This window comes from Mus caroli, chromosome 16 (genome assembly GCF_900094665.2).
Source record: "Mus caroli chromosome 16, CAROLI_EIJ_v1.1, whole genome shotgun sequence".
In the NCBI taxonomy this organism is placed as follows: domain Eukaryota; kingdom Metazoa; phylum Chordata; class Mammalia; order Rodentia; family Muridae; genus Mus; species Mus caroli.
The window spans coordinates 31,059,343-31,077,203 of record NC_034585.1 but is presented as its reverse complement, the minus strand read 5'-3'; the positions used below and the strand labels follow the sequence as shown (position 1 = coordinate 31,077,203).

At 47.5% G+C, this 17,861-nt stretch overlaps 1 protein-coding gene across 25 annotated transcripts in view; it reads left to right on the top strand.

Moving 5' to 3' along the window:
* The window catches only part of Kalrn (kalirin RhoGEF kinase), a 606,229-nt gene that overhangs the window by 532,396 nt on the left and 55,972 nt on the right, over positions 1-17,861 (top strand). For 18 of the 25 annotated variants that reach the window (XM_029470420.1, XM_029470427.1, XM_029470426.1 and 15 more), the window contains 7 exons: positions 1,267-1,359; positions 11,228-11,358; positions 15,630-15,696; positions 16,037-16,140; positions 16,288-16,357; positions 16,633-16,719; positions 17,579-17,671. In XM_029470420.1, the coding sequence (XP_029326280.1) occupies positions 1,267-1,359; positions 11,228-11,358; positions 15,630-15,696; positions 16,037-16,140; positions 16,288-16,357; positions 16,633-16,719; positions 17,579-17,671 (645 nt within the window). The remainder of the gene's footprint in view (positions 1-1,266; positions 1,360-11,227; positions 11,359-15,629; positions 15,697-16,036; positions 16,141-16,287; positions 16,358-16,632; positions 16,720-17,578; positions 17,672-17,861) is intronic. The other 7 variants (XM_021185398.2, XM_029470429.1, XM_029470428.1 and 4 more) reach the window with 1 other exon arrangement.

The following is a 17,861-nucleotide window of genomic DNA, read 5'->3' as shown; positions in this document are numbered from 1 at the left end:
TCGAACTCAGAAATCCGCCTGCCTCTGCCTCCCGAGTGCTGGGATTGAAGGCGTGGCCACCACGCCCGGCTGACGTCTGGCTCTTGAATGAGTCAGCAGAAGTAAGATTACCCAATCAGAGATGGTAACTAGAGTTTCCAAACCAAGACTTTTTGTCTGCCTTCTCTCCAAAGAGGAAAAACAGTATTTATTGTTTTATCTTTCTTAATTGCATTTATTTGATCTCCTTCAATCGTAAAAAAAAAAAAAAAAAAACTCTTCCCTAACCTAAAGGGAGAAACTGAAGCTGGCCTAGCCCAGGACATTGCTCTTTCTATGCTCCCAAGTAATTCTCCTCATGTCTCAGCCTGGGAACACCACTGCTGTCTGCCGTCTGCCCTCTCCCACCTCCCCTGATGCACCGGACTAGAAGCACACACCTTAATACAGAGCTAGCCATCTCTCCCCTAGCTTTACCTCAGGAGGGTGGAAGAAGGAAAAAGCAAGCAGTCTAATAGCCAAAGGTTCCTTTAGTGTGTGGGAGAAATACCCAGCAATTATGCAAACAACCACTGCACAAAGCCTTGCCACTGGTCCAGGGGAAGGACACAGAGAGGCCTGTAGTTGAGTCTCCCTTTGCTGTGAGCAGCGTCTCTGGGAGTCCCAGCCTGTGACATACAACTCTTTGGGGACCCTTACCAGTGCCGTGTGTGTGTGTGTGTGTGTGTGTGTGTGTGTGTGTGTGTGTGTGTGTGGTGGGAAGTAGGAAATGAGAAGGAAAGGGAGGGAGAAGATATGGAGAGAGGTATCAGGCTTGCTTGACACACAGTGACGCTCCAGACCTAGGGCTGTAGCGAGGCAGGACTTTATCTCCTTCACCCACATTTGAGCCTGGAATTGCTCGTACCTACCAGACCATGGGACAGCAGCGGGCTACTACAAGAGGCTGAAGTCCTGATCTCCCTCAGAGCAGTTTCCCCTGCTCAGCTATCAGTACGCATAGCCCTTGCCTGTGGGTTTCCTGGGGGATCCAGTGACCCCTCCCGTCAGCCTCTAAGGAAAACCAGGCCCATCTATACTTGGTCACTGACCAGAAAGTCCCTCGCAAGGGATCTGCAGGCCTACCTCTACCCCATTAACCACCCCCATCTCCCTCTGTTGTCTCTGTCCTCTGAACACTAAGCTGTGCTTTCCTAACTGGAGCTTTGGAGCGTGTGTGGTTTGCTTCCTAACTGCGTTCCTCGCCTCTCGCTAACCCGCTTTTCCTTTGCTGTCCGTGTCTTGCAGTCGTCTTTGCTAGCAGCCCGGCAGGCTCCCCCTGATGTGCCTACTGCTGCAGACCTTGTCAGTGCAATAGAAAAGTTGGTCAAAAATAAGCTGGTAAGTGGGCATGCTGGAGGCAGCTCCGCGTTACCTCTCACCTCCGTGTGGCTCCCAGGGCTCAACCAGGGCCTCGAACTGGTCTCCCACATCCTAATTTCACGTATTCCAACTGCATATAATGGTGTTTTCTAAAAAATGAACTGCCCCAGGGGCCTTTTCAGCTTTATGTGGAAATTGGCATAGGAAACCAGCAGGGCCTTTAGTGTTGAGGTGGACAAAAGGTGAAAAGTTTCCAAAGCAAATATACTCACCAAAGCTGACCAACTGGTCCCTAAACACGTGGCACTCAGCGGCTGATGGACGAGTTTCCGGCTAGCTCTGAAACCCGTGTCCCGCGCTGCTGAGACAAAGTGTGGTCTGGGTGTTTTAAAGAACCAGGACGTTTTATTTAGAGATTCCCTAGTTTAGCAAGCCTTAGAAATTAGACATGGTATAGAAACATGGAAATAACCATGCCAGGAAAGACTGGAGCCGAATGTGTCTCTGTCACATGAGCCACCAACAACTTGTCTAGCCTGTGGCAATCTTACGGGCCAACCAGAATACCACAAGGGAGGGCAGTTAGCCTAAGCTGGATCAGGATTTCAGGGGTGTGCTAATGCTCCTCCTGGATGCAGCTGTCTCTCTGCCCCCATCTTTCTGTGTAAGCAATAAGCCAGCAGTGAGAAATGTGCTCCTGTCTTCCTCTGTCCTCCTGGTTGGCTTTTCTGTCACTTGCTGAGTCTCTGTTCTTCCAATACTAACCCTCCTCTATTTGGCCCAGGGGTTGGAGGACTGTGGGGCATCCTCTCTCGGCCTGATGGTTGTTGAGGACAGAGCAAATGGTGACTGTAGATGGTGGTTCTGGGAAGAAGGCGAGTTCTGGGAGGCTGTCCCCTTTCACGCCATTTCCCCTGCCCTATGTGTGGGCTTTTGTTTTTGTTTTTGGTTTGTGTTTGTTGTTTTGCTTTGCTTTTTATTTCCAGTCACATTGTTGACTTTACAGTGTCGCAGGCTTGTCTCTCTTCTCTCAAGTTTTTGTTGCGATCGCTCCATTTCTCTGGGATGGTCTCCCTCTTCCTTTTGCTTATCTAATGCACAGTAGGCCTTCAGGGTCCCACCCACCCAATCTCATCTCTCACAAAGGCTTCCCTCGACAGGCCTGGCCAGATTTCCTCTGAGGTCTCACGACCGTTCCGGAAGCTTCCATGCTGTCAGAGACAGCTCTGTTGTTAAAATGGCTGAATACTGCCATTTCTCTCCCTGTTCACTCATTATTCCAGGCAGTATTATTATTTCTCTTCCATTAATAGATAGTAGTCTTTTACACTGAATAGGTTCTTCATGCACACTTGTTTCCAAAGATCCATATCTGCTTCTGTTTGGGGTGACCTTTACCCTGACTCTTACCATTGGAAACCTTCGCACTGTTGGCCCCCCGGTTTATGTGGTCGTTGGGTCTAGTGTTAGAAACCTGGGTGAAACTACTAGGATGCCCCACAGAGGCAAAAGTCTGAGAGAAAAAGAAGTATGGGTTGAGGTGACTGTTCACAGGCCTGATCACAGACTCTCAATAAATAGCTGCTGAATCGACGCCCTTTCTGTGGCGCATTTACCATAAAAAGAGCATTAACTTTTCCTACCAATAATTAACTTCGTGAAGAGCTCCATGGAACTACAATCTAGGGATATCTTTGGCAGAATGTAAGAAACCAAACACATATTAAGAAAGGAGTGAGGGAGTGGTGGTTTGGTTTCTTAGAATTTTCCCACCAAAATTTGATTCTTTTTCTTTTCTCCTTCTTTCTTTCCCACCCCACTGTGGTGTAGCCACGGAGCAGCAGCAAATGAAGGGTATTTCAACCATGTTTGAAAACACTGAGTTGCTTTTTGGCCTCTAAGATGTATACCTAATTTATTCACCATTAGCTTTTGGCTTCAAAGAAAAGAGGCGGAGAGCTCTTTAGCCAGTTCTAGGGTTTATTTGATGGAACACAGCCGTGGAGAGGTGTCCAGAGTAGCCAGTAGTTGTCACATTGTCACAGACTCAGCCGATTAAAGTTCAGGGTCTATGTCAACAGCACAGACTTGTCCAAAGTTCAACATGCAGGTCAAGAGCGGCAGTGCCATTGAGCTGCAAGCCTCCTAACCACGCCTCTGTGAGCTGTGTGAGAGTAATCGATTGATCCTGAGTGCAGTCATCTAGCTTGTTCTCGAAGGGCCCTGGAGGAAGTAGGCAATACCATGTGATTCATGTTGGTTGAATGAAAGTTGAAGAAACCGAGATTAAGCCTGGGGAGAAACACAGGAGGGGCGTCTCTGCCAGTCCCTGAAGTGCTGCTGTGGAAATGAAGCCTTGGTCTAATGCTTGCTCCAGAGGACGGAACCTGGACTTAGAGGGGTTGTTATCTCAGTATGGATGGCATGAGGAAGAACTAACAGAGTCCTTTTCCATTAAAAATCTGATTCCATTTTAAGGAGTTTCTCATAGGCCAGGATTTCGGTCTGGAGTCTGTCTGCTTCCTTTGAACAACTGTTCAAGCAATAATAGTATCAGATTCTGCACTTAGAATTCTCTTGGCTCCCTAGCTCGATGGGGGGCTGTGCAATCCTCCCATGTTCTAGGTCCCAGGACTGCAGTCCCTGATTATTGTTGTAGCAAGGTTCCATCATTGCTACCCAGAATTGCTACTGGAGATCGAAAGCAGGATTCGAAGACTTGCCTCCGATGCAGTTAAATCCCTGGAGAGCCTCCACTCTCCTGGGCATGGTGGGGCCCTTCAGAGTTCTTACTGGCTTACTTGTCTTTAGCCTGCCCACACTTCCCCCAGCAGAGCTAACCCACTTTTCCTGGGTTCTGTCTTAAACTCAGAAACAAAGTAGGGTATTTCTTCATTTTTTTCTCTCGTTCCATATGAATCTTGATAAGACGTTTCAGTCTTTAGCAGCTGTGGTTTTGGAACAGGTACCAAGTGTGTGCGGGACTGGAAGGCAAAGGTCCTGGGGGCTCCTACTGATAACAGAGCCTTAGAGACGTCTCTTTGTCTACTCTGGAGAGTGACTTGGTCTGTTTGACCTCTCCTGATAATGATGATGAATCTGTTGACCTGAATCTAATCTCAAGAGAGTAAAGACGAGTGCCTAGGCACAGCCATGCTCCACACACTGATAAGCAGGCACCTGCAAATGTTAGCATTTAGGGATAGCGAAAAACCCAGCTGTCTCCAGCTTCCACAACCTTGTGTGGAACATGTGGGAAGCTAGTATCTGTTAGCCGGCAGATTGGTGATGGGTGAACGTTTTAGGAAAAGAGTTTAATAGATGATACAGTTTGGTTTTATCCTTCAGATCTAAAGAGTCCTAGCTCCCTGTCCATGGGAGAGTTGAATGTGTTTATTTACTGTGGCCTGGAGCGCCCAGGGTTCTGCCACCTGCCTGGCAGACATGACTGAGCCTCCAAGAAGAAAGCCCCATCTCGGCGCAGTGCTTGCTGGGTGGCATAGGCTGGCGTCAGCCAAGCTTCTACCTCTGGCTCTCCTGCTTTGAGAACATTCTCTTCCCCAGGGCAGCCCTGTGTGTGGCTCAGGCCGGGATGTGTTTCTGTCGGTGCAGTGCTATCCCATTACATCAGTTAACTTGGTCAGTCAGGAGCCCTGTGGAGTTAGCAGAAAATAAAGCAATATCCATCATATCCATTCTGGAGGTGTGCGTTTTCTAGAACTGGGTCGTCTGGTCTTAATATTCCAGTCGGGGCTCCTGAGGTTCAGAATTGGAAAGGTTAGAATCCAACAAAGATTTTAAAACCTGGAGGCACCAACCTGCAGTATCGTTTGCCTGGAAGTCCCACACCTCAAGTTTCTGCTATGCAGGTGTGCCATAGCCAACCCTGGTGAGGATGGCTTAGCCCTAAAGCTTTTTGTCAGGGGGATAGTATGAAAAAAAAAATATTAAAAGTACATTAGTGTCAAAATGTGAGCTTTCCAATATGACGTGATGGGTATGTGTGTGTATACCCACACACACACACACACACACACACACACACACAGAGTCAACTGTTCACTCTATGGAGACACAGAGCTGCTATTTCACCTGGCTACTTCCTGTGTGACAAGAACACCTAAATCTATCTATTTGACAAAGGTCCCTGATGTAACTCCATGTTAAGTGCAGCCTTCGGGTATGGCTCAGGTCTGGAACTATTTGTGCCGCAGGTCTGAGGCTTAGCACTGCTGACTTCTGTTGTCCCTCCCTTCCTCCCCTCCCTATCCTCCTACACTGGCAGCCTCTACTCCATTTCTCTAATTCCATACAAACTTGACTCTTGAGAAAGACGTCCTTTATAGAAGGGAAAATGAGATATTTTCTTCTGTGTTTGGCTTATTTCATTTGGCGTCAGGTTGTCCAAGTTTATCCAAAATGTGACAAATGGTAGAATATTTTTCTTCATGCCTGACTAAAAACGTGTATGTGTAGGCACGTATGTGTGCCCCTTTATCCATTCATGTATCAGCAAAGCTTAAGCTGTCATCTTGGCTGTTGTAAATGGTGTCCCTGTGAGCTCAGATATAGACATCTTCACCTCATTCCTCACCCATCTCCTTTTTTTATTTTAGGCTTGGGGGGGGGGTGCCTCTACATAGCCCTGGCTGTCCTGGAACTCACTCTGTAGACCAGGCTGGCCTTGAACTCACAGAGATCGGCCTGCCTCTGCCTCCCTAGTGTTGGGAGTAAGGTGTGAGCCACCACGCCCAGCTGGAGCGCTGAACCTTATGATACCTGTATATTTCCTTTCCTTAGGGATGGACACACTGCATCCCAGGTGACTGCATCCCAGTCTTCACTCCCACCAACAGCATGAGGAAGTTTCTTCTTCTCTCCTCTCTCACCAACTAGTACTTGCTTTCTTCCCCCACCTCTGCCTCTTTCTCTTCTCCCCACATCTTCTCACCCAGTATACGATGATAACTATCCTAAGGGCATGATAAAGAAGTTTTTATTGTTAGAGCAGCTAAGAGGGGGCTGGTTAGCATGGTGAGTGGTGCTAGACCAGCCACTTCCCTGTTATCTTATTGGATGAGCCTTGATCTCCACCCAGGCGGCCACAGTGTAGTCCCTTGAAGCCTGCCCCGCATCTACCTCTGAGATCCAGCACAGAGCCTTCCTTATACAGCCCACAACCTAAGATAATGCTCAGAAGCCTTTCCTGCCTGTACTGGTGCAGTCTGTCCCTCCCTGATTTTAGTATGGCACCTCTCCATATGATTGCCAAAGGCGTGCCTTCCCTCTTAAAAGCAACTTAATAAAAGCTTTATATCCTCATTCAGAAGAGACTGGGGAAATGGCGGCGGTCCAGACAGAGATCACCACCATTTGATACACTCAGTGCTAGGGCTTTCATATGTTTTCTCTCAGACCCTTTGGTAAATAATGTAATCATGGTATTAGATTTTAAATCCTGCTCCCCTTTGCTGTCCTGTCAGAGATGTGGCATTAAAAGCTCTTTGGAGTGTTGAGAGTGCTCTTTCTAAAACTTACATCCAGTCTCATTCTCCTGCTTACTGCCACGGACAAGGGTCTTTAGGATCTCTTCTATGCATCTCCAGGTTCCAACCTTGATGCTCCTGTCTTCTTTCTGTGGTACCTACCTACCCCAGCTCACTGGTCTCTACCCCTGCTCACCAGCACCCCTGACACTAGCACTCCCCCACACACTCACTACACCCATCCCAGGTCACACATACACACACACACACACACACACACACACACACACACACACACACCATTCATTAGCACTGTCTTCTGCCAGTCCAGATCCTCACATATCCAACTACGTGCAACAGGTTTTTAGCTCACCTCACATGGTTTCACTCCATGACCTTTCTCACAGTGCAGTTCCTACCAGGAATGTATGTTCCTCAGTTTCTTTTTTTTTTTTTTTTTTTTAAAGATTTATTTATTTATTATATGTAAGTACACTGTAGCTGTCTTCAGACACTCCAGAAGAGGGCGCCAGATCTCATTATGGGTGGTTGTGAGCCACCATGTGGTTGCTGGGATTTGAACTCTGGACCTTCGGAAGAGCAGTCGGGTGCTCTTACCCACTGAGCCATCTCACCAGCCCCTGTTCCTCAGTTTCTATATCCAGTGATATCTCTCTCTCTCTCTCTCTCTCTCTCTCTCTNTCTCTCTCTCTCTCTCTCTTTTGTTTGTTAACTTGTTAGAATAGCCAGTCCTTCACATCCTTGGATTCCTTTTCTGTAGATTCACCCAACCTCAGATCAAAGCTCTTTGGGGAGAAATTACATCTGCCCTGAACATGTATTGACTTTTTTCTTCCTTGTTCCCTAAGCAAGACAGTGTAACAATCCCCGTATAGCATCTACATTATACTCTCTATATAAATAATGCAGAAATTAGTTAACTATATAGGAGGGTGAATGTAGTTGTGGAAACACTAAGCATTTTAAAAGGGTCTGAGCGCCCTGGATTTGGGGATCCCAGGGATTCCTGAGCCAGTCCCCCAGGATACCGAGGGGTAGTTTGACTCAGCTTTGCCTTTGCTGTAGTCTTTCTTTTCTATCTCCCTCCCACTTCACAGCTGCCTGTCCATATGGTCCATCTGTCAGAACTCTCAGTGTGGGTTAGACTATGGAGGTCTGAGACTCTTATTCGTCCTCATTTCTCCAGCCTCTCCAAGCATTCAGTATATAATATAGGAGATGCTTGATTTTCTATGTAAGTAAGACTTTAATTACAATGCCATGTAATGAGTAATATGCAGAGAGAGTGAGAGTGTGCTTACAGGAAGGGCATTTTATGGGCATGACTGGGACAGTGGCCTTCCTCCACAGTAAGCTGTCTATTTGAATCTCTTTGCCTTTCTGTAAGGAAATGGACGGTTATAGGGACTTGTATTTGCTCCTTCCTTGTTCTGTTTCCTTTTCATATGCTGCATGTTGTGGCCCTGAACCACAGGTAGGACAGACGTCTCTACTGTGGAGACAAACTGGCAGTCACTGTCTCTTTCCCCAGAGACAACAATGATGACAGATTGGTTGCCCTAAGTTAGATCCCTGTATCCAGCCCTGGCAGCCGAGACCTAGGGGATCACTCTGAAATTGCTATAAGCAGGAGAGCCAACTCCATCATTGCAGGCAGGCTGCCCACCATAAGAGCTTAGCGGGCCCTCTATTTCCTTGCCACCATGCCAGTTTCTGAAGCTGTCCCAGAGTCCTCTCCAACACATAACCCGGCTTCTTTGTTCATACAAAGTCAAGAGGGAACTGCAGATTCTCCTGTGGGCTCCTCAGAGGCCCTTTACCCTGTGGACTGATTGGCCCATGCCAAGCTGATTGTGCCACACACCCCGGAGGCAGTGGTGTAGGCCTGCTCACTGAGCCTGGCACTCACCTTCCCACCAGCCTACAGGCCACAGAATAAAGGCCACACCAGGACAGTGAGGACGATAGGAAGTTAAAGGTACTAATCATATCCATCCCAGCTGGGCCCATCTGTCCCGGAGCCTGTCTCTGGTGATGGCACCGAGGGACACGCGCTGGGAAGCTGCCTGTCCACTGGCTTGTCCAGCCTCAGCACCCGACATTCTAATTTCCTTAATAACAGGTTACAGATCCTGTATCTATAAATGTAGCTAAACCCTCCTTGACCTTTCTTTATTTTTAGCCTATACTGCTGCTCTGGATATAACAGTTCCCATGGTTGATTACGTGTTCTGTAAACACCTTTACGTCAAGTGGAAAGCAGTTGTCTCTCTCAAGCTGGAAGATGCTGTCTGTGCGTTTAATTCTAGTGTTGGCAACAGATCCCTGTTTGACCCTTGACACTGTTGCTCAGTTTAGGGAGTCAGGAGAAGGCTGATGTCACTGTTCGACAATATATAAGGCCTTAATATTCTCTTTCTTTTCTCCTCTTGGGTACCACATTTGCTTTCATTTATTTCTCTGGAATGTTCCTTCCTGCCTCTGTTTGGCTTCTGTTGAAATGTAGCAGCTAAGAGAGTCAGTGATGGATATTCTCAAGCGCAGACTGTTTAAGACCAGGCCACAGCCTTTTGCTCTACCGCCTCGGTGATCAGCACTATTAGAACTTGGTGTCTTGTGTCTTAGAACTGAACTAAAGTTTTCAAAGACTACTAAACGAAGCCTTTCCTTTTAGAAACCACAGAGGCCGGCATGGTCAGGCACCTTGGGTAGTTGGCGTTTGCCTTTCATGCTTGTGTTATGGATGCCCGCCTTGACCTTGGATGCCTGCCTTGACCTTGATCTCTGTTGTTTCCCTTGTAGCTTCCCCTGATCCTCAGGGCACTTACATTGCATACAGCCCCACTCTGAGGCTCAGGGAACACAACCGATGAGGGGTTAGAAAGAATGCAAGGGTTGGAAGACAGGATACAGAACATCATCTCCTGGGCTTCCATTGTTTCATGGCTCTTGCACCCATGAACTCAAAGCAGCTATGGTTATCTGACAAGACCTATCTAAGATTGGACCCAGTAACATTTCACCATGAAACAGGGAAGGGCTCAGGAACCTCCCTCCCTGATGACTATTAACAGTTTCATAGGGGAGATGTCACTTTCTTCAGTGGTGTAGCCACGGATAAGTTGGGCAAGCTCAAGTAAGTAACCTCCCACCCAGGAAGTAGCCTTATTTATTTATTTATTTATTTATTTATTTATTTATTTATTTCACACAGAGACGAAAGTAGGAGGCACCTTGTTAGGAAAGAAGGGTTTCAGGTGGAAAAGGGGTGGGGATAGGACAGGGTAGTAATAGGGGGGGAAAAAAGAGCTAAAGTTCATTGCATATATGTATGAGACTGCCAAAAAATTAAAATTAAAAACTCTTCAAAGACCTATCCAGTATCCTAAACATAAGCATTAAGCAAATCAACTTAGGACATTAAAATGTTAGTTTGGCCCCAAAGAGGATGTTACTCTACCAGTTACAACTTGAGTATGTTACCACTTGAACATGTTACTGTTACCAGTACCAGTGACAGAGAGAACTAACCACTGGGCAGCACTCTTAACCTTTCCTGGGGTTTGTACAAGTATCATCTCTGTCCTTTAGAAATTTGCTAAAAGGGAGGACCTGATCTGAAAACCCAGGGACACACGGGACAGTTTCATGTCTCCTACAAGAGCACCCTGTGTTCTTCAGATCTGGGCTTAGCCCTCAGGTTCCTTTTCTCAACTGCTTCTAGATCCTGAATTAATCCACTTACCTTTTTTTTTTCTCAAACAAGTAAGCACCTTATGTGCCACCTTAATTAACAGGAATGAGGATTAATGAAAGAAAGCTCTCGGCAACATTAACAAAGATGTTTTTAGAACAGGCTCCATCTGTTGGCTGTTTTTCCGACTACATCTCATTGTCTTCTTCCAAGTGTTGCAGTTACCCTAACAAAGTATGGTTTCCACCACCTACCTCTGTCACTTTCCTTAGCTTTCCAATTTTCATGAAGTAGTCCTATGACCCGTTTTCCTTCCCAACGCCTTATTTGGTATAGAACCACAATAGTTAGCTTTCCTGCTGGAGCCCTCACCCAGAGATAAATCGCCGTGACAATTTCATTATGTCTGGGCAGTTGGTGGCACATGGATGCCTAGTGTGCCCTGATCACACGGGTTCCTGATGTGTCCTGATCACACGACAAGTAGTGTCATCCCTGATTGTGGATGGCAGCAACCTGCTGCAAGGAGGAGGAAGTCTCTCATCTCCTGATGCTTCACTGCAGTTCAGGGAGCACAGCCTTGGCTGCTGGCTTTCCTATTGCCTGTGGCCAGAGTGGGAAGACACAGGGCTTGTAAAGAACTTTCCAGTTCTCACTCTCAGGCTATTTATCCTTCTCTTTTTAGACTCTGGAAGGAGGCTCTTACCGGGGGAGCTTGAAGGACCCTACAGGCTGCCTGAATGAGGGGATGACCCCTCCCACACCTCCTAGAAACCTGGAAGAAGAACAGAAAGCCAAGGCGCTGAGAGGCAGGATGTAAGTGGCCCACCTGGTACATGTGTGTGCTGGGCAATTTCGAGGAAGAAATTAGACAGGCCCGTGCTGTGCTGCCTGTCTAACTACTCTTATCCTTTTTTAGTGAAGATGGCCCAGATCTATACAGAACAACACTTTGGCACTGCCTTAAGGAAGCTTGGGTTGGGGGAATATTCTGTGAGATTGTTATTGACAAAGTGTGACTATAGCCAAGATTAATACAACTGTAAAACAGGCTTTAAAAAAATGAAAATAATGGAATTTAGAGAATGCGGATGGCTCCCGTGGGTATGCAGTTACAGAGTCCCTAACTGTGGCAGATATCTGAGGAGGTGCTCCTCAGATGCAGGCAAGAGAAGCACAGGAGAGGCTCGGCTGCCAGGCAAGGCCCACTTCTGCTCCTTCTTCCCTGGCCTTTCATTTCACATCTCTTTGTAGGTTTCGTTGTGCAAGAACCTCCTCTCACTATGAATGTCTAGTGGTGAGGTCCCATTCACATCTCGCAAAACCCCACGTGCTGTGTAAGGTTTGAGTTCTCTGCCTTGATGCAAAGTCAGCCTCCTGGTATTTGAGATATGAAGACTGTACTAGACATCAGCGAAGCAGAGCCAACCATACCCCTTCAGAATTTAAGTTTTCTCCTTTGGGGCCGATCGAGTCCTCTGGAAGCAAGCTGCCAGTAACTCGGTGTGTGAGGCTGTGAGTAGCAGGCAGACTGGGCTAGGCAGGTGTTAAGGGTCCCGTCTTAGTCTCTGTCTTCCTTTCTCCTTTACATCCATGCCTCTCTTATCTAGGCCACAAACTTAAAAAATGAGCAGAAAAAAGTGAATCAAATAAGCCAAGTTCTTTCGTGCTGGCAAATAGACAAAGTAAACATTTAGAGTTTTGTCTCCTTAGAAGCAAAAGTGCTTCTAAGCATCATAGCAAGAGCCTGCTATCAAAGCAGGGCTGTCACCATGTTCTGGAGAGGCGTATGTCATGTAAACTAATACCTGTGTTTACCCCCAGAACTTTTTGAGGGTCAGAAGGGCCCCCAAGAATTATCTAAATGAGCTGTCATCTCCTAAGTGAAGCTTCCAGAGCCTTGCAGAGCACGTGCCCTTCCCCAGCTTCTCCCAAGGTTGTTACAGTGGTGGGGGTGGGGAGTGGTCGGAACTCGTTCCTATTCCTTGGTCAAGATGAAGCATTGCTTATGTCAGCAAAGTGACCTTTGAAGTGACATGTGGTCCTTGGAAAAGCCATTCTCTCCAATTGTCACTCTGACTGAGTGAGCCTTAAGAGCACATGTCATTATCCAAGTGAGATATTGTTTGACCTTGTGATAACAAGGCAGACATGGTTGTTGCTCTCTCAGCCCACTGTACCATCTCCTCTCTCAGCACACCCTCCATTTTCCATATCCTGAATGCTCTTGAAAACTGACCTGCTGAATGTCTCTGACTGTTGATGCCCTCGATCTAACCTGCTGGACCTCATGGCCAACAGGAAAGAGCAGATACATGGTGCTCAGGTATAAATACCATGAGAGGCTAGAGCAGAGTGCAGACACTGAAGGCTCCATCAGGGCACGGGAGGAGGTCACCAAGGAGTCACATGAGAGCCACATGGAGAGAGGATGCAAACAGGTGTCGTTTGTATAGAAGGAGGAAGATGCTGAGAGGGGACTTGTAACTCGTCAGTCACTCACCCACCAGACCCTTGTTAAGCACATCATCTGCCCCACCAGTGGAACAGATCAATGAGTAAGACACACAATAGCAACAGCAGAAAGCCTTCACGCATGGCACGTTTATGTTCTAATGGGAGAAATCAGACAAAGAAAATAAGTTAAGTAGTAGGTTGGAATCTGAAGAAGAGAGAAATAGAGCAGAATGAAGAAGATTGCGCATGGGTAAGGCCATGAGCAAAGCTGCAGCTTGAAATGGTTCTGGCCTTGCACAAAGAGCAGGAAGAGGTAAGGATCCACAGTGTCTTCTCAGTGGCACACCCAGTACCAAAGCTCCCAAAGGCCACCCATCCCCTACCAGTGTGAAAGCCGGCGGCAGGTGTGAGATAGCGAATCTTCACTGGTAGCTTGACTAGATGAACATCCCCTGGAGACACTACCCTGGGCATGTCTGTGAAGATGTTTCTAGAAGACTGACCCTGAGTGTGTACAACACCGTCCCAGGGGATGGGGTTCTATACTAAATAAAAAAAGAACAAAGGAGAATCTGAGCTGAACGCCAGGGTTCATCTGTATGGATACAATGTGACCAGCTCACCCCCAGACACTGTATCCTCCCCATGGGGGGGTTGTTATTATAACAACAACAACAACAACAACAAAGTAACTAAATAAAGTCTGTTTGTAGCTAGAAGAATTTCAGGTAGACCAAAGAGTAACTAGCATTCATTTTTGAGTAACTTTTAATGTTGGAACTGACCATGAAAAAGTGTTGTATTATTTTTAAATCGTTTGGCTTTTGATCATGCAGTGTCTTGAAATGCATGTATGTCGATTTCATTTTTTTGTTTTGTTTCGTTTTGTTTCTGAAGGAGTCTTGTTAAGTAGCCCAGGCTGGCCTCAAACTCTCAATTCTCTGTCTCTCAAGTACTGGATGGTGGTGATGCTCCCTTCCACACCAGCTAGGCTTCTTTGGTCATGTCTCATCTTCTTAGGAACTTTAATGACCCTTCATAGGAATCCAGTGCAATTCCTAGAGACTCAGAAACCAAGGCAACCTCTATGGGTCAGCAAACAACTGAAGATAAAAATATTTCTACCTGGCAGAAGAGCTCCAACTTTCCTCTCCAAAGGGCTAGCCCAGTCCTGAATTCTCACTTTCCTGTGGGTTTTCACTAACCATTCTCTTCCAGGAAGTAACTTGGGCCTTGCTAAAGATATATCTAAAGGCTTCTATTTGTCCTGGCCAGTTCCTTCCTGTGGCCTGAAACCCATGATCGTGTGTTGGAGAAAGGGAGCCAGCTGCAAGTGCTGAGCACATTGATAAAGCATGTGTTCTCTGCTCCCGCCCCACCCCCCCATATGTTCTGAGGTCCCAGACACCTCCCAACCCCTCTACCCCTCCCAGCCCGACTCAGTGGCTTCTCTGTACTGTGGAGGACAAGCATTTCAGATGAATTGCTTCCTGGGATGAGAACAGTTGCTGGGTTGTAATGGTTACTTACAGTTCTTCTTTGACATCTCAGAATCGTATCCCTTCTGACCAAAAATATACGCTTGGTGTGCCTCCAGGCCACACTCTTTCCGTCTCCTGTAAACACAGGGCCTCTGTGTCATATGCATAGCTTATGGTGTCTTCTGTACCGTGCTTGACTCTCAGAACTGAGGAAGGAGTAGGGTGGAGACTTGGGGCATGCCAGAGGCCTGGCCAGGCTATTCCCTAGGCAGTAGGCTACTAGGAAAGAAAAATCTTTGAACCCTTCACACTTAGGATCAAATCCTACCTCTGCTCTTCCCTGTGTAGGCTTGGGTGAATCACCTACCTTCCTACCTGTCTTAGTATTTAGTAAGATTTTACAATCCCTGCCTTGTTATAAGCATGAGAAAACCCAGGTGGGGTAACTGGTATATAATAAACGCTCTAAGAGATATAAACCTAAGAGATGGAAATAATTCACAAGGAACCCAAAAAAGTAGATGCCCTTGTTAACAGTCCCATTATCCCAGGGTAGGAAATTCTATAGTCAGAGGTGTGAACATGGAATATCTGCAGCCAACCTAGGTTCTTTGACCTTGACTGAGGATTTTCCAGGCCAGTAACCATGGATACATTCCTGACTAACTTCTGATTATGCTTTATAGAAGGTTTACTGTATCTCTGCAGCCTTTCAAGGCTGGTTATCACACAAATGTCTTTCCTCTTTTGATAAGATAAGGACGGAGCCAAAACAAAGAAATAAAATCTCATGTTAATCCCTTGGTCTCGAAGCTTTCATAGCTCAGTTTTGTAAAGGGTGCTTATAGTGCTTTCTACCCTGTGTTTCTGCCGCAGGAGATGGGGGATAGCTTGGTTCATCGGGTGCTTACCTTGAATATACAAAGTCTCGGGTTCAGTTCCCAGCACTGCATTAAAAAACCGGCTGTGGTACATCTCTAATCCTGGCACTCAGGAGATGAAGGCAGGATGAGCAGAGCTGCAGGACCATCCTGGGCTGTATAGGGAATTGGAGGCCAGCCTGGGAAATAGACTTTGTCTTGTGGAGGAGGGATGAGGTCTCTTGTTTAATAACGAGCTGGGGCCTCACTGTCCTTATCTCTTGCTCAGGTTTGTCCTGAATGAACTGGTACAGACAGAGAAGGACTACGTCAAGGACCTGGGGATTGTGGTGGAGGTGAGCAGTGGCAGGGTGGCTCTATCCGTGCTCACTTGATGAGGAGCAAACCGGGACCCTACCCGGGACCACCGAGCGCTTTAACCTGGTGACTGTGCATATTCGACTCTCTGGTAATTTGCAGAAATGAAACTAAAATTGGTACAATTCAGGCAGAACACGGAGACATATTTTGTTTTCCTCTTGAAGTATTTGAATGTATTTAGAGGGAGGGGGGCCCTGGTTGGGTGGGAGAAGCTCCCACAGTGCTATCTGCATATCTACACAGAGCATGAGCTAACATGGGTGCTAACGGACACTGTCTGTGAAGCCTACCGCTAATGTCACCTCTGTCGTGCAGGGCTTCATGAAGAGAATAGAAGAGAAGGGGGTCCCTGAGGACATGCGAGGGAAGGAAAAGATCGTGTTTGGAAATATCCACCAGATTTACGACTGGCATAAAGAGTGAGTCCTGAGCTGCCCCGAGAGTGGGGCATCTGACCCTTGCATCTGACCCAAGCGGGGCTTTTGAGGGGAGGCCCCGTCATTTATCTTGTCACTGAGAGAGGATGTCTCCAAGTAGTGTGACTTCCTTCCCCTCTCTCCTCTTAGTTTTTTCCTGGCTGAACTGGAAAAATGTATCCAAGAGCAAGACAGATTGGCCCAGCTCTTCATTAAACACGTGAGTGTCACCCCAGCTGTCCCCATCTCCCTGGGTGCCAACACACTCATTTTAAAGTCCTCCTGTCTTCAGCTCTTCTCGAGTTTGCCCTCTCTGAACACTCTGGTTTTGTTTTTTAGCACATTTGACCATTTGTTCGCCCTGTTCTTTCCTTTATACGGTTCATTCCTTGTCTTTAACTGCCCTTGACTCTGTGGGGTTGGGGGTGGAAGTGGGGGCGGGGGAGGTGAGCCGGAAGCCAAGGTGCGTGATTGTCACATTTTCTCCCGTACCAGGAGCGGAAGCTGCACATCTACGTGTGGTACTGCCAGAACAAGCCGCGTTCCGAGTACATCGTGGCTGAGTACGATGCCTATTTTGAGGTGAGCGGCTCCCTGTGCTCCCAGGCCAAGACAGCTGCAATGAGACACACCCAGGTCCTCCACCCGCAGGTGTCCCTGCCAGTGGTCTTCATGGTGGGAAACCAGCCTCCGCAGAGCTGGTAGCTTCTTCATTCCATCCGCATGTGCGCCTTTGTTTGAGGAAGAGCTGAGGTGGCTCTGTCTACCGACTGTTGAGAAATCTTCATTTATGGGAAGGCTGTCCCAGGCTGTCGGTGGAAGCTCTTGTTCTCATGTGACCACTGAGCACCGAATGTCCATCACTCCTCCCCCACCTTCCCCTAGGAATGTTGCTAAGTGCTTGCCCCTGGTTAAAGGGTTTACAGCCACTTCACAGTCGGCCATGTTCTCAGCCTCTAGCTGGTCTCTCACGCCTTTGAACTGATCCATCCACAGCACCCCACGCCTTGGGATCCTTTCTTTCTAATATAATTCCCGTGTCTAGCACCTCCAGGTGTGTAGATGCCCCAGCCTGGCATCTTCTAAGGGCAAAGAGGCAACACTACCCCTCCCCCGACCACCTTAGAGAGAGCCCTGAGTGTTTAGAGAACAGAGTTCAGGATCCAGCCTTGTAGGATTCCCCTTGTGTCTGAGGGGAAGTCATCTCCTGATTCTTTCCTGGAGGTGTAGAGAGAACACAGTACCTGTTTCAGCTTTTCTCCCAGGACTAAGGTGGGGGACAGTGGTGCGACAGTGCCAAGGAGCCAAGCAAGGTCTTTGGGGCTGAGTGACACCTTGCTCAGAACATGAACCGTGGGGTAGGCAGTTGTAGTGTGAAGATTCGGAAGTTTTCTGGAGAGCTTGAAGGCTGGCCGCTCACCCCTTTTCCCTTTTGTTTCAGGAGGTTAAACAAGAGATCAATCAAAGGCTGACCCTTAGTGACTTCCTGATCAAGCCCATTCAGAGAATAACAAAGTACCAGCTGCTACTCAAGGTGAGAAGCTGGGAGCTGGGGTACAGGCTGGAGCCACGGGCATAGGACTGGGATCACTTCCATTACCCTGTCCTTCAGGACTGGGAAGCGGCCAGCCCTCAGCTTTGGGCCTGAATAGCTTGCATGGCCCTTGTTTCTGCCCAAAGTGGCTCGTTTTCATATTTTTTGCTTTGTCTTGTTTTGTTTTCCT